The sequence below is a fragment of the Odocoileus virginianus genome, chromosome 7 (assembly GCF_023699985.2).
Source record: "Odocoileus virginianus isolate 20LAN1187 ecotype Illinois chromosome 7, Ovbor_1.2, whole genome shotgun sequence".
NCBI classification, from domain to species: domain Eukaryota; kingdom Metazoa; phylum Chordata; class Mammalia; order Artiodactyla; family Cervidae; genus Odocoileus; species Odocoileus virginianus.
In genome coordinates this window covers 2,383,469-2,408,396 of record NC_069680.1, presented here as the reverse complement: position 1 = coordinate 2,408,396, position 24,928 = coordinate 2,383,469, and the positions used below count along the sequence as shown (strand labels likewise).

The following is a 24,928-nucleotide window of genomic DNA, read 5'->3' as shown; positions in this document are numbered from 1 at the left end:
TTGGAGAGCCTGGCAGGTGTTCCAGGAGGAGGGAGGAGTCCTCAGACATTCCTGGCAGTGCTGCCTGGGGGTGACCTTGGGCACACCACTCTCCAGGTGGAAAGGCGCCGGGAAGAAATCAACCACAGGACACCTAAGCCCTTGTGACTCAGCTACTGGGCTCTGAGTCAACAAAGATTTATTGAGAACCTACTGTGTACCAGGCACAGTGCTAGGCCTTGCGGAACAAAGGAGACAGAAAGTTCTGCCCTCGTGGAGCTGACATTCTAGCGGGAACAGAGGAAGAAGAGATAAAGAGGAAAATAGAAAGTGATCAGCTAGTGGTAAAAGACATGGAGAGGCTGAAGGGTAAGGGATACTGGGTGATGGTGATTTCAAGTTTCAGAAATGTGGGAAGGAAGGCCTCATCAAGAAGGACAACTGAGTGAAAGTCTGAAGGATGTGAAGGAGGGAAACAGCCATGTGGATCTCAGGGAAAAGCGTTCTGGGCAGAGGGAATAGCAAGTGCAAAGTCCTTGAGGCAGGAGCGTTCAGCAGGGAGGCCAGTGTGGCTACAGGAGAGTCAGACAAGAGAGAGACGAGGACTGAGCGGCAATTTAATCTTTTGTGTTGTTCCTCAGAGAAGAAAAGATCCACCTGATGACTTTAGATGCATTCATAATGCTACTATTTAAGAGATTCATTCCAAACCTCAGTGACAAAGCCTTCTATATTTCTAGGTCTCATTTACCTGAGGGCCCTTGGGACAGCAGAGAGAGCCTGGGTTCAAGTCCCAGCACCTAACAGCACCTTTGTTACCTGGGGAAGGGCCTCCCACCTCTCTGAGCCCCGGTTACACTGCTGAAGTTCAGCAGTTGCCTCATCTGCAAAATAGGTTAATATTGCAGCCACCCATGCTTACCTTACTTGATTATTGTTAAACTTAAAGAGAAAGTAAACATCTCTCAGTCGTATCTCTTTGTGACCCCATGGACTATACAGTCCATGGAATTCTCCAGGCCAGAATACTGGAGTGGGTAGCCTTTCCTTCTCCAAGGGATCTTCCCATCCCAAAGGATCGAACCCAGGTATCCAGCACTGCAGGCAGATTCTTTACCAGCTGAGCCACAAGGGAAGCCCAAGAATACTGGAGCGGGTAGCCTATCCCTTCTCTAGGGGATCTTCCCAGCCCAGGAATTGAACCAGGGTCTCTTGCATGGCTGGCGGATTCTTTACCAATTGAACTATGAGGGAAGCCCATTTGTTGCTAAACTTAATGAGATCATAAATAGAAAGTGACTTTTACATTGAAACGGGTAAGATAAATGTCACGTTGCGTTTTTGTTTTCTTCAGCAAAGCCTATGATAAGGGCTCATCACTGGCTGCCCACTCCCCTCCACCACCCTGCTCCCCATATTGCATCCCACATGGGCCCTGTTGATTCTCACTTTGCTGAAGTCCACCTCTGATTCAGGGACACTCATCAGATGCCTGGAGACCCCAAGACAAGGCTGCCAGAAGTTCCCTGGGAATGTTCTGGGACGGATATGTCCCCACATTGGCCTGTCCAGGAGGGCTCTGAGCCCACTGCTCTGGTCGGGTGGAACCAGGCGGGCCCAGCCTCTCCTCCCCAACATTTCCCTCCGCCTTCCTCCAGGTACAATGGCCCCAACCTGGTTCTGAAGTACGATCGGGCCCAGAAGCGGCTGGTGAACATCGCGGTGGACGAGCGCAGCTCCCCATACTACGCGCTGCGTGACCGGCAGGGCAACGCCATCGGGGTCACAGCCTGTGACATTGACGGGGACGGCCGCGAGGAGATCTACTTCCTCAACACCAATAACGCCTTCTCAGGTAAGGGCTGCGGGCCTTGGGCCTTCCCTAGGAAGGAGGCTCCCACCTTCCTCCTCCCATCACCAGGTTACAGTCACCAGCTTCCCCAGGGCCAGGCCCGGCCACCTCCGGGACCTCAGTTTGTCCCAGCAGTGACCCAACAGTGACACCCCCAGGAGGCCCTTTCTTCTCTTGTGCATGAAGCTTTCTCTCACCTCCCGGCCCCTGGGCCTGGCGATAGAGGCCTTGAGCAGAAGGCCAGTCCCTCTCCCTCAGACCATATGTCCTCTTTGCCCTCCAGTCACAGTGGCCCCCCATCCTCCTAAGTAACCCGTCCTCCCTTCTCCCCCAGCTGCTGTGCGGCTCTGTCATTCAGGACTTCTCACACCCATCACCCGCAGATGACCCCCACCCCCTGGCGTAGCCTCCATGGTACTTTCAGGGGGCCTTTCTAAAATGCTCGGAAATCCTTCACGGGCCCCCAAAGCCTTCAACTGAGCTCATTCTTTCACCCCACAGTCCTGCCGAGTACCTGCTCCCTGCCAGGCAAGAGGCCCTCGGGGCTGGGGACACAACTTGGAGGGAGACAGACCTGGGGCCTGTCCTAGCCCAGAGCACCATCCCGTGTCACTTGGGCTCTTGTGTAAATGCAGAATCTGCCTCAGCAGGCCTGGCTGGGGCCCGAGAGCCCGCCTTGCTAACAAACTCTCAGGTGATACTGCTGCTGCTGGTCCAGGTGGACCACACTTTGAGTAGTGATGTCCTACATCCCAAGGAATGGCTGAGGGAAATTGATGCCCAGAAGGCTACATAATAATAACAATGATGAAAATAACTAATATTTTAGTAGCTTCTACTCGGCAGAAAGTGAAGAGAAACTAAAAAGCCTCTTGATGAAAGTGAAAGAGGAGAGTGAAAATGTTGGCTTAAAGCTTAACATTCAGAAAACTAAGATCATGGCATCTGGTCCCATCACCTCATGGGAAATAGATGGGGAGACAGTGGAAACAGTGTCAGACTTTATTTTTTTGGGCTCCAAAATCACTGCAGATGGTGACTGCAGCCATGAAATTAAAAGACGCTTACTCCTTGGGAGGAAAGTTATGACCAACCTAGACAGCATATTAAAAAGCAGAGACATTACTTTGCCAACAAAGGTCCGTCTGGTCAAGGCTATGGTTTTTCCAGTGGTCATGTATGGATGTGAGAGTTGGACTATAAAGAGAGCTGAGTGCCGAAAAATTGATGCTTTTGAAATGTGGTGTTGGAGAAGACTCCTGAGAGTCCCTTGGACAGCAAGGAGATCCAACCAGTCCATCCTAAAGGAGATCAGTCCTGGGTGTTCATTGGAAAGACTGATACTGAAGCTGAAACTCCAATACTTTGGCCACCTGATGCAAAGAGTTGACTCATTGGAAAAGACCCTGATGCTGGGAGGGATTGGGGGCAGGAGGAGAAGGGGACGACAGAGGATGAGATGGCTGGATGGCATCGCCCACTCAATGGGCATGAGTTTGAGTAAACTCCAGGAGTTTGTGATGGACAGGGAGGCCTGGCGTGCTGCGATTCATGGGGTCACAAAGAGTCAGACACGACTGAGTGACTGAACTAACTCGGTGCCAGGGTGGGGGTCTAAGTGCTTTGTCTTCTTGTTGTTCAGTTGCTCAGTCATGTCTGACTCTTTGAAAGCCCATGGATTGCAGCACCCCAGGCTTCCATGTCCTTCACTATCTCCCAGAGTCATCTCATTTAAGTCTTAGGACAGCTCAAGTATGTAGGTACTGGTATAGCCCACTTTATAGTTGAGGAAACTGAGGCACAAAGAGGTCACATGACTTGCCCAAGGTACACAACTTGTACACCCCAGGATTCAGACCCAAGTGTTTGACTCAAGATCCATCCTTTTAATCAGCACAATCTATGGCCTTACTCAATCTGAGGCCCTGAGCACCTAGTAGAGAGCCAGGCTCACAGTTGGCGCTCCATGTTCCATGAGTTGGGAGGCTGTATTCTTGGGGCTGCAGACAGAGGTCTGCTCCCATGGGTCCATAACATCTGCAGGGAAGTCCCAAGCCACACTTCCTCCTGAAGGATGCAGGGTCTCATGTCCCTATGGGGCCAGGTTGGACGTGTCCGGGACTCTTCCAGATGGTGGCAGCCTCTTGGGTTGTTCTGGATCCCACTGTGCAGTTCAGACTTGTGCATTCACTGTCCTGCACACTCCCAACCTCCTGGAGTCAGGTGATCACCTTCCCTGCCTACACACACACACACACACACACACACACACACACACACAGTGGCTTTACCCTGGCCTATATTGTTGCCCCTACTGGTGTCTGAGCCCAAGCCAGGATCCACCCCAGACTGCCCTTGCTGTTGAGCCCTGCCAGTTGCCTGAATGGGAGGGGATGGGGTTGGGGCTGGTGCCAGAGGGAGGGACAGGGGCAGGCAGAGCTGACTGGCTGATAGCCAGCCTTGTGCAGCCAAGAAACAATGAGCCACAGCCCCGAGTGGTGTTTTATGGGTTTTCATCTCATCTTGCCACCAAGTGAGGCCTGAGAGATAGTAATTATCCCTACACAAATATCAAGGCATGATTACCCAGCTGGATTTACTGCCCTCTCTCCAACCAAGCCAAGATTGGATTAGGACACAATTAATTGATGGGCTGATCAACTCTTTAATGTGGGGCAAGGTCAGGAGGGGAGCAGCGGCAAGGGACTCTGTGGAAGGGGTGAGTCCCAGGCTGGAGGGAAGCCGAAGTGGGGAGGACTGTTGGAGGGGGGTGTTTAACACTGGCTCGGTGGGCACGATGCCAAAGGAAGGAGACAGACTCTTCCCAGTCACTGAACACAGAGCACCTGGGCTGGGACCTATCAGGTGTCTCTGAAGCGGCAGCCCTCCCACGCTCTTAGAGCATTTCGTAGTGAATCCAAGAGCCACGGTGCTTAGCCCAGGCTGCACATGAGACTTCCCTGAGGAGCTTTAATGCTCCCAGCTCCCAGGGAGCATCCTGGTCAGTCCAACAGGAAGATCAGAAAGCTCTCCGGGTGATTCCCCTGTGCAGTCAAGGTTGACAGCAATACCCTAGAGTCATGTTGGTTCCATACTCAGCCTAATCATCACCCCATTCACTCACTCATACATTCATTCACTGGATACATACTTATTGAGCACCCACCATATGCCAAGCACTGTTCTAGGCACTGACGATGCCCCAGTGAATGAACTGACAAAAATCCTTCCCCCTCTCCCCAGTGCAAACTTTTATTTCTCTAGGAACCTGACCCTCCTCTCCTGGCCCTGTGAAATCTTAAGTTTCTCGAGGGCAAAGTCCCTGTGCTGGTCATTTTGTGCCCCATTCTGGCCCAGCCAGAACTTGAACATCCTAAGAGTACAATTAAAACTTGATAAATAAATCCAGGAAGCACAGACAAGGCACACACCATTAGGCCTGTGAGAAGGTTTGCCAACAGAGGAAATATGAGGAGAGGCAGACATATGGAGCCCCCAGAAGGTTCGCCTGGGAGAGGTTGGAGCTCGTCCCCCAGAGCTAGGGTGAGGGTGACAGTGCCCTGCAGCCTTAGTCCCAGGCGTGTACCTCCCAGTGGCCTTCTGTGGGTTTGAGTTAATTTTTCAGTTGACTGATTCAGTTGATTCATCGACAGTGGGCGGGTAATGGAGCCAGAACCTTTGTGCCAGGTCAGCACTTCCCTGGGTCCAGCTGGCCTGAGGCTCAGCCACTGCCACCCTGCCCACCATGAGGAATCTGAGATCCTCTCCAGGAGCCCCAGCCAGCCCACACCTGCCCATGGCTTATGACTGGGGCTCCCTCCGCCTGTGCCCAAGCATTGGAGGGACCTGGGGAACGGGGGCCCCTCCCTCTCCCTCAGCCAGCCTTCAGGAGTCAGCACTGGAGTCCCTGGAAGAGGGCTGGGACCCTGCATCCTGGCAGTGGCCTTAGGAGTCAGCCTGTACAAGCCTGGGATCTGCCTCTTACTTCCTGAGTCCTTGAATACCCAGGTTGCTCGACGCCTCTCTGTCTCAACCCCTTCACCTGTAGAACAGGCAAAATCGTATCAACTCCATGAGTTTAACTCCTTCTCCATAGACTGTATCCACAGTCTTACCATCACCTACCACACCCCTCCAGATGTGAACCAGCTTGCCTTTCTGACTCCTTCTCCCCTCTTCCTCTTGCTCACCTCATTCCCACCTGAGGCCTTTGCACTTGCTGTTCCCTCCACCTGAGATGCTTTTCCCACCACTGTTCTCAGGACTCACTCCTTCCCTTCATTCAGGCCCCTTCTCAGATGTGTCTTCCCTGTCACTCCCTATGCTCTTAACTTGATTTATTTTTCTTTGGAGCACTTACTACTGTCTGAGAGTATGCTGTATATTTGCTGTTCATCTTTCTAGTCTGCTAAATACCATGGGGACAGGGACTTTGTCTTGTTTTCTGCTGTATCTCCATGACCAAAGAAATACTTATGCCACTTAGTAAACATTAATACATATATCTGACTGAACAGCTGAACTAATGAATGAAAATCACTTATTATGGTGTCTAGGACTTAATCCATGCTCTCTAAACAACTGATGTTATAATTTTGTGGCCTGAAGAAAGGCAGAGACTTTAAAAATGTCCTGGACAAAGGCGCCATGGGCCTCCCTCCTGGCTGCTTGAAGGAAGAGACTCTAGGAGCAGAAAGAAGAAAGGATCATCATGTAAATAAAACCCCACACAAACAAGGGTGTCAAGTGCACACAGCTCAAGGGTTAATAATTGGAAAGTAGGTAAGAGGGAGGGAGCAAAGGAGGACTGACCACAATCCCAAGAGGCCTGAGCAAGGAAAGCAGCCGATGGTTTAACTGACCTGGAAAAGTACTACAATTTCAGGCAACACTGAAGCCAGTGTTTCAGGCAACACCACTCTGGAAAAATCAGGTGGGAGCCTGTGCAGGACAAAGGGAGTTAAGAGCCAGCTCCAGCACCCCATCCACAACCCAGGGACCCAGGACCCCCTGCAGCTCCTGTTCAGAACCCATCCCCCCAGGGTCCTGCACTGACTACCCAGGCTGTTGTTCAGCTTGGCCCTGAGCTCTCCTGCCCATGTGACCTGCCTGGGGTTACAGGAGTGTGGTAATACTTGGGCCAGTGTGGACTGTGAGCCCCACAATTTAGTTCATTCATTCAATTCAACAGAATGATCACTGCCCATCTGCCATCTTCAGTCTGCATACACCCCCCCTCCTCTTCTGCACAAATAGTACTACTCACAGCACTGCCCCTTACTTTTTTATTTAACAACTGATTTTGGACTTTATGTCACAGCCACACACAGACAGCTTTCTCATTCTTTTTTATGGCTGTATAGTACTCTATTATATAGATTTGCCAATCCCTGAATTGGCCCTCTATTGAGGAATATTTAAATTGCTTGCAAACCACCAAATGAATAAGCTTGTACTGCATGCCATTCTCCACAGCTGCAGGCATGTCTGTAAGGTAAGTTCATAGAAATGCAATTGCTGCATTGAAGGAGTATACTGAGGCAGTTTTGATAGGCACAGCCAAATTGTCCTTCAAAGGGACAGTCCTAATTACACTCCCATCAGCCCGCTTGCCAGTGAGCATCTCCCATACCAATACTCTCACCAACTCATGTCATCATTTTAAAAAATATTTGCTAATCTGATGGGGAAAAAATTGGTGTCTAAATTCAGTTTTAATTTTCATTTTTCTTAAAATGAGTGAGGCTGAACATATTTTTATATATTTGGGTCTCTTGTCTGCTCAGAGCCTTTGCCCATTTTTTTCTATTGATTATTGGCCTTCTTCATATTGATTTGAAACACCTCCTTATAAATTAGGGAAACCAAGCCTCTGTCTGTAATACAAGTTGCACATAGTTTCTTCTTGTTTGTCATTTTTCTTTTGTCTTTGTTCATAGTAGGTTTTGCAATGCGGAACGTTTTTGTTTTTATGAGCTTGGATTTATCACTCTTTTCTCTGATGGCTTCTGAGCTCCGTATTATATTTAGGCCTTCAGTGGGGCTTTTGTAACCTCTCGGAGAGGAGACATCAGTCACTGTGCCAGAGAGAAGAAAGGGAATCAGGGGCGCCTTGCACTTTCAGCCTCTTTTGCCTCCACAGCAGATGAGCCGTCTGCATGGAGAGCACACCCATTGTCCACAGCTCTTCACCCAGGCCCTGTTCCCACGGTATCTGAGGATGCTTTGCCCCTTGCCTCTCAAAGCATGTTTTGCCACTGAGAAGCACTGGCAACAGCTGGAAGCTCATCAATTTGCAGGATCTCAGGCCCCATCCCAGACCTACTAGACCAGAATCTGCATTTTACCAGGATGGCCAGGACTTCTTGTGCGTGGTAAAGCCTGAGATACTGCCCTGAGGCCCCACTCTCTTTTCCTAGGATCCTCTAAAAAAGTGAAAGCATTAATCGCTCAGTCATGTCTGACTTTTTGTAACCCTATGGACTGTAACCTGCCAGGCTCCTCTGTCCATGGAATTCTGTAGAATTCTGAGTGGGTTGCCATTCCCATCTCCAGGGGATCTTTCTGACCTAGGGATCGAACCCAGGTCCCTTATATTGCAGGCAGATTCTTTGCTGCTGAACCATCAGGTTCTTCCAGGGAACTCTACTCAATGCTCTATGGTGACTTAAATGAGAAGGAAATTCAAAAAGAGTGAATATGTACAACTGATGCACTTAACTGTACAGCAGAAACTAAAAATAAATAATAGTTTATAGGACCTAAAATAGATCCTAGGGTCTCCTGATCTCCAGCCATATTTCCCTTGGACATAAACTCCAGATTTTCAGCTCACCCAGCATGACCGCATTTTGGGAAATGAGCTCATGAACCGCTCAGGCCCCCTGCCCCCACCCCACCATATGCTTCATTCCCAAGTGGCCTCAGAAGAAGCGAGAATGGAATAAGGCTGTCAAAGCATCACCGCAATAAGTATAAGCCCTGGGACTTCTCTGGTGGTCCAGTGGCCAAGACTCCACGCCCCCAATGCAGGGGGCCCAGGTTTGATCCCTGGTCAGGGAACTAGATCCCACATGACACAACAAAACAGATCCATCAAGCCGAACCTAAGACCTCATGCAGCCAGATAAATAAATATATAAATAAATTTTTTTTAAAAATAGTGTATACGCCAGTCAGAATGGCTGCTATCCAAAAGTCTACAAGCAATAAATGCTGGACAGGGTGTGGAGAAAAGGGAACCCTCTTACACTGTTGGTGGGAATGCAAACTAGTACAGCCACTATGGAGAACGGTGTGGAGATTCCTTAAAAAACTGGAAATAGAACTGCCATTTGACCCAGCAATCCCACTCCTGGGCATACACACCAAAGAAACCAGATCTGAAAGAGACACGTGTACCCCAATGTTCATCGCAGCACTGTTTATAATAGCCAGGACATGGAAGCAACCTAGATGCCCATCAGCAGACGAATGGATAAGGAAGCTGTGGTACATTTACACTAAGGAATATTACTCAGCCATTAAAAAGAATTCATTTGAATCAGTTCTAATGGGATGGCTGAAACTGGAGCCCATTATAGAGTGAAGTAAGCCAGAAAGATAAAGACCAATACAGTATACTAACGCATATATGTGGAATTTAAAAAGATGGTAATGATAACCCTATATGCAAAACAGAAAAAGAGACACAGACGTACAGAACAGACTTTTAGACTTTGTGGGAGAAGGCAAGGGTGGGATGTTCTGAGAGAATAGCACTGAAACAAGTATACTATCAAGGGTGAAACAGATCACCAGCCCAGGTTGGATGCATGAGACAAGTGCTCAGGGCTGGTGCACTGGGAAGACCCAGAGGGATGGGGTGGGGAGGGAGGTGGGAGGGGCGATCGGGATGGGGAACACTTGTAAATCCATGGCTGATTCATGTCAATGTATGGCAAAAACCACTACAATATTATAAAATAATTAGCCTCCAACTAATAAAAATAAATGGGAAAAAAAATAGTGTATAGAGCCCTGAAGCCTATTTCCTCAGTCCTAACACAAAAAGAGGTTCCTCAGGGACCAGGGCAGCCCTCCACTGGCTCCTACCCAGCTATTTATTTACTTTTAGTTTCTGCTGTAGGGCAAAGTGCATCAGTTACATACGTATCCAGTCTTTTTAAAGTTCCTTCCCACTTAGGCCACCAGAGCATTGAGTAGAGTCCCCTGGGCTTTACAGCAGGTTCTCACTAGTCATCTATTTTATATCTAATAGTGCATACGTATCGATCTCAATCTCCCAATTTATCCCACCAACCTCCCATGCCACCCCTTCTTCCCCTCTTGGCAACAGTGTTTTTTTCTACATCTGTGACTCTGCTCTGCTTTGCAAATAAGTTCATCTCTACCATTTTTACAGATTCCACGTATAACCGATACTACACAACATTTGTCTTTCTCTTTCTGACTTACTTCTCTCTATATGACAATCTCTGGGTTCATTCAAAGCCACTGCAAATGGCTTTATTTCATTTCTTTTTATGACTGAGTAATATTCCACTGTATATATGTACTATATCTTCTTTATCCATTCCTCTGTCGATGGACATTCAGATTGCTTCCAAGTTCTGTCTCCTGTAAATAGTGCTGCAATGAACATCAGAGTGCAGGCATCCTTTCAAATTATGATTTTCTCTGGATATATGCCCAGGAGTAAGATTGATGTAGTTTGCTCTATTTTTAGTTTTTTAAGGAACCTCCATACTTTTTTACATAGTCCTCCCAGCTCTTTAATATGTGGGGTGGGGGCTGCTTTGCAGTCAGACCACAATTTGAGGCTCAGCATTACCACTTAACAATCTTAGGTAAATGGCTTAAGCCTCTGAGCCCCAATTTCTCTCTCAAAGAGTCTATCTTCCTTACATGACTATGGAAAGGACCAACTGAGCTAATGTGAGTGAAGCACTAGGCAGAAGTTATTCAGATTTTCCTCTTCTCCCTGGGATGGAGGAAGGAAGACTGAGGTCTGAAATTATATTAGGGGCAGGGTGTGTGGGTGGGACACAAGGAAGCCTGGGTTCTTTCTTTTTTAAAATGTCCTTTGCCAGAGCCAGTTCTTTTTTCCCCTAAGGCCATCACTTCTTTGCTGGTTTTCCACTAAGTCTTATAAAGCATTTTATACTTAATGTCACAGTTGTCTTCTGGGGTGTGGCTTATTGAGGATTTGCAGTGGTCATGCCCTGTAATTACCTGGATGATGATGGTGGCGATCATGATGATGGTGGTGAGGAGGAGGAGGAGGAACATAGTGGTGGTGATGGTGGTGATGGTGATGACAGTGTTTTATTGTTTATTGAATTTATTATGAGCCAGGTATTGTTCTAAGTACTTTGTTTACATTATCTAGTTTAATCCTCACAACAACCTGATAAATAGGCGGTCATTCTCATTATCACATTTTATACACAAGAAAAAGACAAATTCATGACTTTCCCAAGTTCAACCCAGGCCCGGGATGTTGCTGGCTAGCTCCTGAACCTGCTGCTTGGCAGTAATCTCTTTGCCGTAAGAATGTAGCTGAAGGCTGAACCCCCAGCTCTACCATATGCACTGCCCCATCCTTCTCTTTGCCACCGTTATCAGACTCAAGTCAGGTCATCTCCCGGGGTTGGGGGCAGCTCCTGAGGTAGGAGGCACTCAGGCTAACAGTCCTTAGGAAGAACCCTTTGTAGCCCAAACTCACCCTCCCAGTGGCTCTAAGATGACTTCTAGGGGTTGAGTTGGGTGTGCAGATGACAAGATGGTGAATTGAAGACCATTTGCTTGATTGACACCAGTGCCCTCGATGCAGAACCTCTCTGTTTTCTATTTGTCTGGTGACTCCTCCACTTCTGTCCCTTCTCCCTCCCACGCCCAAATGTGCCCCCTTCCTGGGACTGAGTCTGTGGCCCTGGGCCTTCCCTTTTACTCCAGTTCCAGCCTCCCTTCTCTGCAAACTGCCATCCATCGTGTCCAGCGAGCTCTTGGGCATGCCTTCTTGGCCACCTTACGATCCCTGAAAATGCCAAGCTCCTGCTCCCACCCCAGCTGGCCCAATGCCCCACTTCCCTCACTCCCCCACACCGTGGACTTGCTCTGACCTGCCGCACCTCCCGCCCTAGCCTCTGGAACGCAGCACTTCTCCCCACTTCCCCGTTACCTCTCGTGCCTGAGCTACTACAGAAGTGGCCTCCCCACTTCACTATCTCCCCTGTGAGCCCACACCTCACTCCACTGCCAGGTGAATCTTCCAGAAACATTGTCTTCCCCAGATCAGAAACCACCCGTGCCTCCTTCAGCCTCAGTGCTGGATTAGCAGCTCTTTCCTGGCCTGCCTTGCTTCTCCTCCTGCCCCTGCACAAACCCCACCTCTAGGCAGACTCAGTGTCCCCTCTATGTCTTTGTCTGTGTTTCCCTTCCTGCCCTTAGCACCCTCCCTCCCCCGCTCTACCTGACAAGCTGTGGGTGCAGTGCTCAGAAGTGTAGGCTTCAGAGTCAGAAAGACCTGGATTTGACTCTGTCTGCACCACACACTAGCTCTTGGGAAATTAACCTCTCTGCCCCTCAATTTTTCCATCTGTAAAATGGGGCTACAGTGCCTCTCAAGGCACTGTGAGATTCAGGCAAGATGATGATTGTTTAAAAAAAAAAAAAAAGTGCTTCATGAAGAGCCTGGCTATACTAGGTGCTCTGCACACTGGAATTGTGCTATTGTTCCTCTGATGCTTCACGTCCCGGTTCAAGTGCCTCCTCTGTCATGAAGCCCTCCCTGATCACTGTGACTGACTTCACTGCACCTCCGGGATGTACTCTCCTATCATCTCTGTGGGGTTCTGCTAGTGGTGGGATCATAGGCAAGTCCCCTTGCCTCTGGTGCCTCAGGTCCTTCATCTGTAAATTGGTCTTGAAAATAGCACTTACCTTGTAGGCTTGTGGCAGGTGTTAGTGAGTGAATGTACGTGAAGCTCATGGCATATAGAAACCACCGTAGGGATGTTAAGTAGTTTTATTTTTACTACAGTCCCATGGCATCTCCTTTTTGTAGCCCTCCTGTCCGCTAATGAACTATAAGCGCCCCGAGTCAGGGACCGAGACTCCTACTTCCCTGGGGCCTCCCCAGCACGGGCAGGGAGTGGGGGGCCCTGAGCCTCCTCCACTGGCCTTCCAGTATCTTGCCACCTGGCACTTGCCACAACTGCCCTTCCATTGGGCTGGCTTCCCGGGTGATGCTAGTGGTAAAGAACCCGCCTTCCAATGTAAGAGACATGAGAGACTGGGTTCAATCCCTGGGTTGGGAAGACCCCTGGAGGAGGGCATGGCAATCCACTCCAGTATTCTTGCCTGGAGAATTCCCATGGATGGAGGAGCCTGGCAGGCTAGAGTTCATGGGGTCCCAAAGAATCAGACACAACTGAAGTGACTTAGCATGCACACACTGAGACCTTCAAAGCTCCCTTAGTGCCAACATACCAGATTCTGGGTAGGATTGTTTCTCACAGGGGATGTGACCTCCAGAGCCCCGTACCCTGCCCTTGAACGCCCTCTGTTTCTCCCAGGCCTCTGCTTTCTAGGAATCTTCCCCCAGGACCCAGGAGAGGCCCTCTGCCCTCTCCTTCCCGAGCTGCTGTCCCTGACTCAGTGGGGGACCCCAGGGCAGAGTGCAGCTACAAGGAGCCGGAAGGTGGGATTATGCGCTGACATGGGCCAGGGGCCAGTGCTGGGTGTTTATTGCCAGTGCCATCGACCCGCACAGCTCGCTGTTTATCTGTCTTCCTGACACACCTAATTACCCAGGTTGCAGCTGCCAGAGCGTTTGCTCTTCCTAAATCACAGGCTCCCATCCCTCCTGTCGCCCAGGCCTCCAGGCCTCTGCCTGCAGAAGGCCTGCCATTGATTTTGCCGTTCCCATTTATGATCTACAAGGCTCTGCATCACTGTTGCACATTTTACCTTAATTAGTTTATTCTTTGGGGCGTCCCTGGTCAGCTCAGAAGCCAGGAGACTGGAATGAGGGAAGAGGCTAACAGTACGTGTTGCCCTAACACCTCTGGCCACAAAGCCCAGCATCTGGCCTGATGTCAACACCCCAGGGCAGCAATTTGCACAGAACACTGGTAGTTCTGCAGGATTCTAAGAGGTGAGCTGCAAAAAGGGGTGCCATGGCTGAGTGTGTTTGGGAAAGGCTGGCTTACATGAAATTAAGCCTGTAATATACTGCAAGACTTTTCAAAGTTTTGATAGACTGGTGTCCATTGAGAATCTACAAGTGTGGGGTGAAAGGTGCAGTCTTTCCTGAGCTCAGATAATCATGAAATCTTTTCTCCAGGCAGCTCAGAGAGACCAGATTCCACTGAACACACTTTGGGAAATGTGAGCAGGAAGAATCGGGGGTAATTAGGCAAATAGAGGGGGATCGAGTCACCCTGGGCTCGTTTTTTCCTCTTGCCTAGCTAAGGCAGGGACTCAGAGGTTTGAGAAAGTTTTCCCACTGTATGCAGAGGGGCCCATCAGAGGTCTGCAGAGCCCCCACTGCCGGAGCTGCTTTCTCACCCAGCCCAAGCTTTGGTTGAGTTTAATCTCGGTCAAATTTCAGGGGGAACTAGACAAGCTGAGATGTAGTCTCAAGAGGCCCTGGTTTGACAGAGAAGGGTAAGGGTTGCTCGCTATTGTGAAGGCTGGGCATCCAGAAGCTGCAGGACCATCCTCGGAGGCCCCCCAGGCATTAGAAGGCGATGACAAGGCTGCCTCTTGCCTGGGGAATAGCCGTGCTCCTCTCCCGCAGTCCTGAAGCCCAGAACACTCTGAAAGCCTCAAGTGCTTTTTTTAAGTTTGTGGGAAAGTGAATTGATAGCAAAACCTGTCCTGAGCTGATGTGAGCTATTTATGGGCTTTATTTATCCCACTCGGTGTGATATTCATATATTTCACTGCAGAAATATTAATGTGTTTAATTACAGGGTGTTGCCCTGGTTCCTGCTGGGGGTGTTATATAATAAACAGGGTGTGCGTTGTGTTACCTTTTTGAAATGTGAAAGGGAAAATAATCTAAGTTTCTAAACATATCTGTTCCCCAGGGATTGCAACAAGGGCCTAGAGACCCAGGTGGTGCAGAGCAAACAGGGGCCGCAGAGTTTTCCCCTGCAGTTCCCGCAGCCATGCTGGGAGTGGGGAGGCCAGCTGTTACCCCCAACTCTCAGATGAGGAAACCAAGGCCCTAAGAGAATAAAGAACTGGCTCGGACAAATGGGAATCAGAGCTAGACATGGGCTTGGGCCGAGTCCACACCTGCACTTCTATCCTGATTGGGCTCCTCAGGAGCCCCAGTGAGCACCTACCCCCGGGCACGGCAGCTCTAGCAGACCCTTGGGAGCCCCAGTGGGCACCACCCCCAACCATAGCAGCTCTGGCAGACCCCCAGGAGCCCCAGTGGGCCCCCAGCAGCCACAGCAGCTCTGTGCAGACTCTTGGGAGCCCCAGTGGGCATTCCCCCACCAGCCGCAGCAGCTCTGGCAAACCCTGGCTTCTGCTCCTCAGCCCAGGTCTCCCCCACCACCCACAGACACCTGCAGGACCCCTGGATCTGCCTCCCGTTCCACTCGGGAAGCGCCTTCCCCTTCGTGGGAACTGGTCTCTGCACGCCCGGGAGGGCCAGGCCAGGTGGCATGGCTTTGTCCCTGGGCAGCTCCCCAGAGTCTGGCAGCTGTCCCTGGGGTCAAGTCCAGGCCCTACAGAGAATGCACCTTCCCCTGTGCGTCCCCGTGGCCTTAGGAGGGCCCCATGTGAGGCCACTCAGGGCAGCGTTTGTTCCCCCCCGAGTCAGAGCCCCCTGAGGACCCTTCCATAAATAGCCCTCACCGAAACATGCTCACACTCATGCACTCACTGTCCTGTCACTCACTGTCACGCTCATTCTCACACTCACTCAATCTCACACTTACGCTCACTCATTTTTACTCACTCCTGTTCTCATACACCCACTTACTCCTGCTTATTCCTACACACTTTCACACACTGAGACTCTCTCGACACACCCCTGCAATGCAGGGCTGAAGTCCCTGAAGCACCTCAGAGGGTCTCCCGTCTATGAAACCAGAATAGTCATTTCTGTCGAGGACCACCCCCAACTCTGGAGGGGCGCTGTGCTCAGCCTGTAACCTGAGTTATCTCATTTATCCCTCGAATTAAAGTGGAATGTAGTTATTATTGTTATCCCCACTTCCAAATAAGGAAACTGAGGCTCAAGTTGCCCACAGTCAGCAACTAAAATCTGGAAGAGTCTCTGTAGAACCGAGCCTGAGACTCAGGTTGGTTTACTCAAAACCCCAAATTTTAGCTGCTGCATCATCTGCTCCCCTCAGTCTGAGTCCGTTGCCTCTCCACTAACCCTCACCCCATGAGTGCTGACCCCACTGCCATCCAGGTTTCTCAGGCTATTGGTGATACCCCTGTCAGAGCTCAACTCCCAGCCCCGCCCTCCATCTGGATTTCGAGACCCGCCCACTGACTGGGACCATTTCTTCTGAGACCCACATCAGGTCCTGTGATTGAGCAGAGCATGCAGGGAGCAGCTCCTAGAAAAAAAGAGACATTCTTGGTTGAGTCTGGATGTGAAATACTGGCGATCCCAGGATGTCCCTCCTGATGCCACAGAAGTGTGGTGCAGACTGTGAGATCCTGCTATTGAGGATCAGCTCTGACCCACACTAGCGGTCACACTTCTTCCAAAGTTCCTGAGGCCTGGGCTGGCCATCTTCATAAGCTTCAGTGTCTTCTCTCAATTGAGAATAACTGGGTGTCCCCAGGAGAGGGGTCACCACTGCCTGAGGGCTGTGAGGAGCGTTCACCGTGCAGCAGGTGACCCATCCACCTGTGGCCCCAACACCTGGGACAGGCACCCCACTAACCACCAGCCCTCTCTTCCCTCCTCTCTCCAGGGGTGGCCACGTACACGGACAAGTTGTTCAAGTTCCGCAATAACCGCTGGGAAGACATCCTGAGTGACGAGGTCAATGTGGCCCGCGGCGTGGCCAGCCTCTTTGCCGGGCGCTCTGTGGCCTGCGTGGACAGGAAGGTGAGTCCAGGGGTACATGGGGGCCTGGGGAGAAGGGAGGCACACAGCAGCATGATGGCCAGGAGGGGATCCCCAGCAGACATCCCCAGACAGAGCATGGCTCCCAAGGGCAGAGCTCAAGGCCACTCCCAGGGGGCCTTGCACATAGTAGGTGCTAACATACTTTCACATCCTTTCTCCCCTGAGGCCCTCCCGGCAACCAGGGGCTGTCATCTTTGTGTCTACTGGACAGAGGAGGGCACTGAACCCCAGCGTGGAGCAGGGACCTGCCTGAGGACCCACAATGTATTGGTAGTGTGGCTCAGACATGAATCAGAATCTGTCAGCTCTTAACCTTGTGTTTGTTAATTCAACTCATTTATGAAGTGCCAACTATGTGCCAGGCATTGAGCCATCAGGCCCCCTCCCCCATAAATATTTATGGAACAAACAAAGGCATAGCAAAGGGCTCATGAGCGGGTCAGCGGAGGGTTGCCTGAACGTACAGGTAATCTAGTTAATCCAAAGCACCATAGATACTTTCCTGCCCTGCTGGTCCACCCGGCAGACTGGTGCTCAGCTCAAAGTGTCAGGGAGAAAGGCCAAGTGAGGAGGGAAGAAGCAGCTGCAACCATCCGTCCTGTGAGGGGGCCCCGCCCGGGCATCCCAGCCAACCCAGCCAGAGCCAGAGCGTGGCGTGGCGGTGATTTATCCCTCCTGTCACCTGCTCCCCTGCCGCCCCACCTTGGCTTTTACAAAACATCATCACTAAATCAGGGACCCAGCTGCTGCCCAGCTTCCCGGGGAGCGTCTCTGGCCCCCATTCTGGGAGCTGGGGCGAGGGGGCCAACTCGTTCATCCGGGATTGGAGATGGCATCAAAGGGGTTGGGGATTCAGAGTGAATCTTCACAGCAGGGGCCTCCAGGCCTTGGGAAAAGGCAGGTGCCAGGTATAAATATTTATTTCTTAACAAGCTGGTGCTGGGAAGGGCAGCCAAGCTGCGCTGTGAAGACACATTTAGCCCTGACCTGAATCTGTGCCACCTGGACTCCCGCCTGGTGGGAGGAAAGGGGGAGGAGGCTCCATGAGAGCCCCAGGGAGTGGGGAGGATCTGGGGGGCGGAGGGGCCACCAGGCCTGGCCTCTGAGAGGCCTCTTCCGTCTCCTCCTGGCTTCCAATCTCCTTAGCCCCTTCATGACCAGGGCGCCCCACCCCCAGCTAAGGTGGGAACCTTCTCAGCACTGGTAGGAGGGTCTGAAGGTTAATCACAGAGAGATTCAGTCTGTCCTAACAAGGTCACCTACACACCCACGCACTTAACCACAGGACAGAGGCACCATGTGAAGTGCAAAAAGGAAAAAGGGGGGAAAAAGACACTTTGGCATGAAGCACAGTAGGCAGGCACTTAGTGGCTCGCTCACTCCCTACTCACACCCAGCCTCAGGGAACTAGAAAGCGCCCCCCACGGTCTGTCTGCCGTCAGAAGAGGGGCTACTGTCCATGTTCAGCCACCACCCTGGCAACCCCCGAGGCCTGAGAACTGTGCAGAGGTCAAGGCCAGTGTGGCAGCTGAGAGACAGGGATGCAGTGTGGTGCAGGAAAACACAAGAGCAATCGCAAAAATAGGAATATAATATTAACATAACAAAACACTAATAATAATAGCTATTATGCTTATTAAACTAGCCCCGTGCCAAGCTCTGTGCTAAGTGATCTCCATTCACCATCTTACTGAATTTTCAAATAAGCCAATGAGGTAAATGCTGTTATTATCCCCATTTTACAGATAGGGAAACTAAGGCTTCTAGCACTTAAGCAACTTGACCTCATCACCATATAACAAGTGACAGGCAAAGCCAGAGATTGAGTCCTGCCTAGTTGAAAATAATCAGACACCTTTTTACCTCCCTGCTACCTTGCCTTTGGGTAAACCTGTACCAAATACACATTTCTAACCACAGGTTCTATTACAGCCTTTGCCCTACAGCCCCTAGCTGGTACCTGATTGGTGGTCTCTGGACCAGCAGCATCAGCGCTGTTGGAAATGGAGGTTCTCAAGCCCCACCCTCCAGACCTACCCATCAGAACCACTGGGGGTGGGGTTTCAGCAGCCTGGGTTTCAACTAGGCCCAAAGGTGACTCTGATGTGTGCTAAGCTTGGGTGCTTTGCACCAGGTAAAAGTCTCAACCCCTACAGTGTGCTGTTCTCTCCCTCTCGCCTCGCAGCCCTCATCCATTCTCTGCCTCTAACCTGGAACACCACTGCCCTTCATCTTCAGCTGCCTCATCACTCATCTACCTTTCTGGATCCAGCCCAAAGCCTATCTCTTACAAGAAGCGTTCCCTGATCGATAATGATTATGCCTCATGTTTATATAGCATTTTTATCTTTTCAAAGTCCTTTCACATGCGTTGTCTCATTTCATCTTCTCAACGACCCTGCCAGGAAGCAGGGGGGCTACGATTCCCATGTAACACGTGAGGAGGTGCAGCCAAAGTGGGTGAGGAACCTGCCCAAGGACGTAGAGCCAGTTAGGGGCAGAGCTTGGACTAGGATCCAGACTGACAGCCCTAGACCAGCGGTTTTCAGTGTGTGGTTCCTGAAACAGCTGCACCAGCTTTACCTGGGAACTTGTTAGAAATCCAGATTTGAGGGCGCCCTCCAGACCCCCTGAATCAGAAACTCTGGGGATAGGACCCAGCATTCATGTTGCTTTCATACCACCACCTCCCTGCCCCCTGCCTGCTGCCATTTGATTCTGAGGTAGACTAGAGGATGGGTCCCACTGCCCTGGACCCAAAGCTGCAGAAACATCTTCCTTCCCCTGGAATCAGCTCCCCCACCCACAATTACTGTGGTCAAGTTCACATGTGAATTTCTGCAGTCTTCTATAACTGTAACACATCTACAATTTTTCTGTTTTGTCAACCCAATACACTGATGTAAGGAACTAGGTATAACCGCATTTTATAAATATCCTGATTTCTAGCAGAGTGCATTTCAGTTCATTTGGGCTTAATTGCCCATTTGTCGATGAGATTGCGAACAGCTGGTAGGGTCAGGCAGCGTCATGGTAAAGGCACACTTTCCCCTTTGGCCCCATCCATTCACCCTTCATCCAGTCATTCCACACACGTACACCAAGCTCCTGGGATGGGCAAGAATCTTTCTAAGTTCTCCCTAACCACAAATGATGTTGTAAAGCAGTGCAACTCAGACTTCAGTTTTGCGTAGGGATCATGTGGAGATCTTCTGAAAATGCAGATTCTGATTCGGCAGGTCTGGGCTGGAACCTGAGAGTCCGTATTTCTAACATGCTTCCAGGTGACACTGATGCTGTTGGCCCAGGGACCGTTTTGAGTAACAAGACTTGGGTAGCCGAATCAGAATCTGCATTTTCACAAGATCCCCACATGATCCCTATGTAAAACTGATGCACTGCTTTACAACATCATTCAGGTAGCAGGCTAGAGACCCAGAGAACCAGAAATGAAGAGGCAGAAAAGTCTTTATGGAACAGCTTTGCCACCTTCTCCAGTTTCCTGCCCCGACATGCCACACCTTGCATTTTATATTCTGGGAACATTGAACAAACTGTTTGCGGCTTCCCAACATATGATATATATCACTCTTTGTCTCATCTCTGCCTGGAAGGTTCTTTCCCCTCCACTTCACCTGGCCGAGACTCCTCTTAGAAAACCTTTTCTGAACTTTCTATGGCCAGGTGCCCTTCCTCTGGGTTAGGAGCCCTTCTGGTGAAACCCTGTACCCAGTCTTAATCACACCTGTAGCTGCTGACACGTCTGATTCCTCCAGGAGAGCTTGAGCACCTTCCTTGCTTCACCCACCTGTTAGCCCCAGGTGGCTCTTCATCAACTTCCCCGAAGAAAATGGTTCCAAAGGGACAAAGTGGCCAGTTAGGCGAGAGAGGGCTCTCATGGGACCATGGGGAGGAAATACAAGAAAGCAAAGAGAGCTGAAAAGAGGGCAGTGACAGAGCACGCTGTGCTGTCTTAAAGTCAGCTGTTTCTCCCAGGTTGTCTTGTGCTCATGGCTTCCTTGGTTGTTGTTGTTTTTAATTTTATTTTTTATGTAAGTATAGTTGATTTACAATGTTGTGTTAGTTTCAGGATACAGCAAAGTGATTCATCTATACATACATACATATATATATATATTTTTTAGATTCTTTTCTCTTACAGGTTATTACAAAATATTGAGTATAGTTCCCGGTGCTATACAGTAGCTTGTCAGCTTCCTTAAAACCAGACTATAAGCAACCTAAGGACAAAGACTTTGTCTGAAGTACATTTATAACCCAGGACCTTGCACATCGTTGGAGCTCAAGAAATATGTACTGTCTGATTAATTGGAGGGAAATGCTGCAAGGGATAAGAGGAAAGCTAGAAAACTGATTGAGAAATTGTGTGGATCTCTTGGGGGAAAGAAAGCATCCATTGAAGAAATAACACCATTATAATAACAGGCAGGAAAGAATCTTTCATCAGCCGTGTTTTGGACTAGAGAGGAGAATGACTACAGTAACAAGGAACTGGTGCCCAGGGCTTCTCCTGGATGCAAAGGGGGAAATATATATATATATATCTGAGACACTGTTATAAAGGCAGAAGCAATATACAATTTCTTTCTGGTACAGGAAAAGCAAGGGGGTAGAAGTGGGAAGGAGGAGCCTGGCGTGGCCGAACCTCTTGTGCCATCCAAATCAAGGAGTGAGGAAGTATGGGGTGGGGGTGGGGGAGGGAGATGGCTCAGGAATTTGCTTGTCATCTTGGCTGGAGCAAGCTTGAATGGGAGAGAGAGAGAGACTGAGAATAATGGGAATTGGTAGATCAATCAATCAGCAAATATTTATTGAGCAGCTACCCTGGCTGGCAGCTGGAGAGAGCTCAGCTGGAGGGAGGCACATTAGAAAATTGTCTATAAAAAGGTGGTTGTGGGGGAGAGGGAGGGATGTTCTTCTGGAACAGGAGAGAAGGGGAAGCGCTGTGCTGTAGGACGCTGGGGGCATCCCACACTTGGTAGCCTCTGTGAAAAAGCACCTCTGGAGCTGTGTCGTGCAAGGTCACGCACGCCAGACCCCAGGAGCAGAGCCCGAACCCCGAGAAAGAGCTACGGTCCTGTAAGTGGAGGTGGGATCTGCTTCTGGGCCCACAGATGGTCCTGCTCACTGACCCTCCTTCCCTGCCTGCTCAGGGCTCCGGACGCTACTCCATCTACATCGCCAACTATGCCTACGGTAACGTGGGCCCTGACGCCCTCATCGAAATGGACCCCGAGGCCAGTGACCTCTCCCGGGGCATCCTGGCGCTCAGAGATGTAGCAGCTGAAGCTGGGGTCAGCAAATACACAGGTAGGCAGAGTGGAACGGGGTAGGGGGTGGGGCTGTGAGCTGGAGGGGCCGGGGGCTGGGGCTAGGCTTCAGGCCCTGCAAGGCTGAGTCCAATTCATCAGAGACCACCACCTCTCTTGCTCCAGCCAAGAGAGGGCGGGTCTGTGTCCCTGGGGAGGGAGAGTGAAGGTTTTATTCTATCCCACCACCCACAGACAGCTTCCTCCAAGGCCGCCTCTCCAGATGATGGGACATCTGGTGGGGTGGGCTTTGGCGGGCACAGTGGGTGACATCAGACATAGCCCAGAAGATCATCGCATCTTTTCTCTCCTTGGAACCCCTTACCCCATTCCCCGCTGTAACCCAAGTGATGGGTGAACAGGTTCTGTAGGAGAAAACTGACAAATCACAGAGGCCAAGATTTAAAGCATTTTTTATTGCCAAACAGCAGACGAAATTATTTACTTACACATAAGCAGCCAGGAATTGAGTGCTAAATCCCTAAGCTTCAGCTGGGTCCCGTCTCAGCTAACTGAGCTCAAAGAATTGTGTTCTTATTCCCAAACCTCTCCAGCACTTTTTTTTTTTTAAAGCACACTCCCCCCACATCTTTCAGGACGGGGGACCTATTGTCAGAGTCTCTGACAGGGAGATCTTTCTAGGGAAGGCTGTTTTTCTAATTCCAGCACGGCTGCTGACTAAACTCTGATAATCTGCCAATAGACTGCTGATGGCAGAGCAATCTAGTTCCTGTTTAGGATGCCAAAAATCAGGAAGCCAGAGCTGTACACAACTTCTCACGTGTACTGTGGCCTCATTGACATCCTACCTGCACCTTGAATGTAGAAATTCTCTGAGCAGTCGACCTTCCTGATATGTCCATCCCAACCAGCACTACAGAATTCCAAGTGGCGGCCTACCTGGTTCCAAGTCTGGGGGGCTGGAAGGATCCTTGAAGGGTCATTTGGGCCACTCCCCTGCCTTCAGCCACCTGGGTGGTGGCATAATCTCAAAGTTCTCCCCAGAAAGGGTTGTCACGGCCTCCCCTGAGTTTACGATGCCTTTCTCTAGCCAGCCCTCCACCTCAGTGAATGGGGAAGATTGATGTTAACCTGTCTTACAAAGTTTGTGGGAACAAATGACTAGACAATAAAATAGTTTACACGACTCAAGCCCGATCAAAGTGTGCGAGAGCTCTGCATGGGAGCAAGCAGCAAAGAGGCTGAGTGTCAGTAATAAACCATGTTTTCCTGGGAAAAGGAATAAACATGCAGGAGCTTCAGCCTCGACTTGCACAGTCAATTTTTCTGAATAGTTCCCAGTTCTGTGCACTGGGCTGGCTTGGCAATTAAATGCCTTGATCTGCAGGAGAAGGAGGGTGGGCTGTGGAGAGGAAGCACTTGAAAATGATGAGCTGGAAGGGAGGCAAGGTCTGGGAGCGAGGGCTGTACACAGAATCAAAGAATTCATAAGGTTGCAGCAGGGTGCGAGCATGAGGGGACATTGTTCACGCTGGCGGGGCTGGCAGGGGGGCTGGCAGAACCAGGGGTGGGGAAGGAGGGCTGATGGAAACCAGGGATGTCTCCAAGACAAGACAGCTGAGGAGCACAGGTGGGGACGGGGGCACCGGGCAGCTGCGCCAGGCTGTACTGGCGGGACCGGACAGCTCAAGGAAGGGACAGCAGTTTCTGTGGAGCGTGCAGGCAGGCCGGGGCAGCTGGCATGCCCAGAGGACACGTTAGAGCAGCTCTGCAGATTTCCAAGAGCCATTTGGCTGAGAAGAACCTATTTGGCCCACCAACTTACTGTTCTGTCTGCCCGCCTTCCCCAGCCCCCCCTTTCCCTGCCCACCAAGCCCCCCAGCGCTACCCTGCAGCCCCCATAGTCACTCTGTTCACGACACATGGACATCTGGCTGGAAAACTAGCCCAGACGCCCCCTCAGGAACGGACCCCAAAGGTAACGGCCACCACCAGAGCCTGGCCTGATTGCCAAGGCTCTGGCACATGGCCAAGACTCAGCTCCAGGAGGGTGCCCTGGGGCCTGGGAAAGATGTAGACAGTGAGGAGCAGGGCCTGAACAGGCTGGGAGGGAAGCAAGCCTCGGCCAGCTGCGCAGTCAGAGAGCTGCATGTCCCTGGAGCCAAGGCACACAACACCCATCTGCCGGATGGACCACAGAGGACCGCCCGTTTGCAAAAGAACAAATCGAGGTCCAGAGAGGAGAAAGGACTTGCCCAAGGTCACACTGGAGGTTTGCAGAGACATTAGCACTTACAGCCCCAGCCGATGATGCCTAACCTACCAGAATCAGCTGACCTTTCAAACGACCTCCAACTTGAGAATGCTGCTCCAGCCTGCAAGACAGGAGGGGCTGGTGAAGAAGGAAGAGGCGCACCCACCAGAAACGCAGCCCCAGGGATTGGCCCTCTGGACTTTAAATGCGACTCCCGGTTTTTCTGATTGAAACAGCTGCCTGGCCTGGGCTGCTCACGGAAGCAGGGGGGTTGGCCCGGGCATCCCGGGCTGCAGGGCGGGCAATGGCGAAGCCCACACCGGGCTTTCGGGCTCCGCGGGAGGGGGAGGGGAGGCATCCTCTCCAGACTCCCGATTCCGCCGCCGGCCGCCGCTCTGCTGGGTCACAGTGCCATCTAGCGGCCAGCGCGCCCGCTC

The 24,928-nt window shown here is 50.9% G+C and overlaps 1 protein-coding gene across 5 annotated transcripts in view; it reads left to right on the top strand.

Annotated features, from left to right (window-relative positions):
- CRTAC1 (cartilage acidic protein 1) overlaps positions 1-24,928 on the top strand; it is a 166,226-nt gene that overhangs the window by 91,300 nt on the left and 49,998 nt on the right. For all 5 annotated transcript variants that reach the window (XM_070469980.1, XM_070469982.1, XM_070469984.1 and 2 more), the window contains exons 3-5: positions 1,638-1,834; positions 16,789-16,925; positions 22,121-22,277. In XM_070469980.1, the coding sequence (XP_070326081.1) occupies positions 1,638-1,834; positions 16,789-16,925; positions 22,121-22,277 (491 nt within the window). The remainder of the gene's footprint in view (positions 1-1,637; positions 1,835-16,788; positions 16,926-22,120; positions 22,278-24,928) is intronic.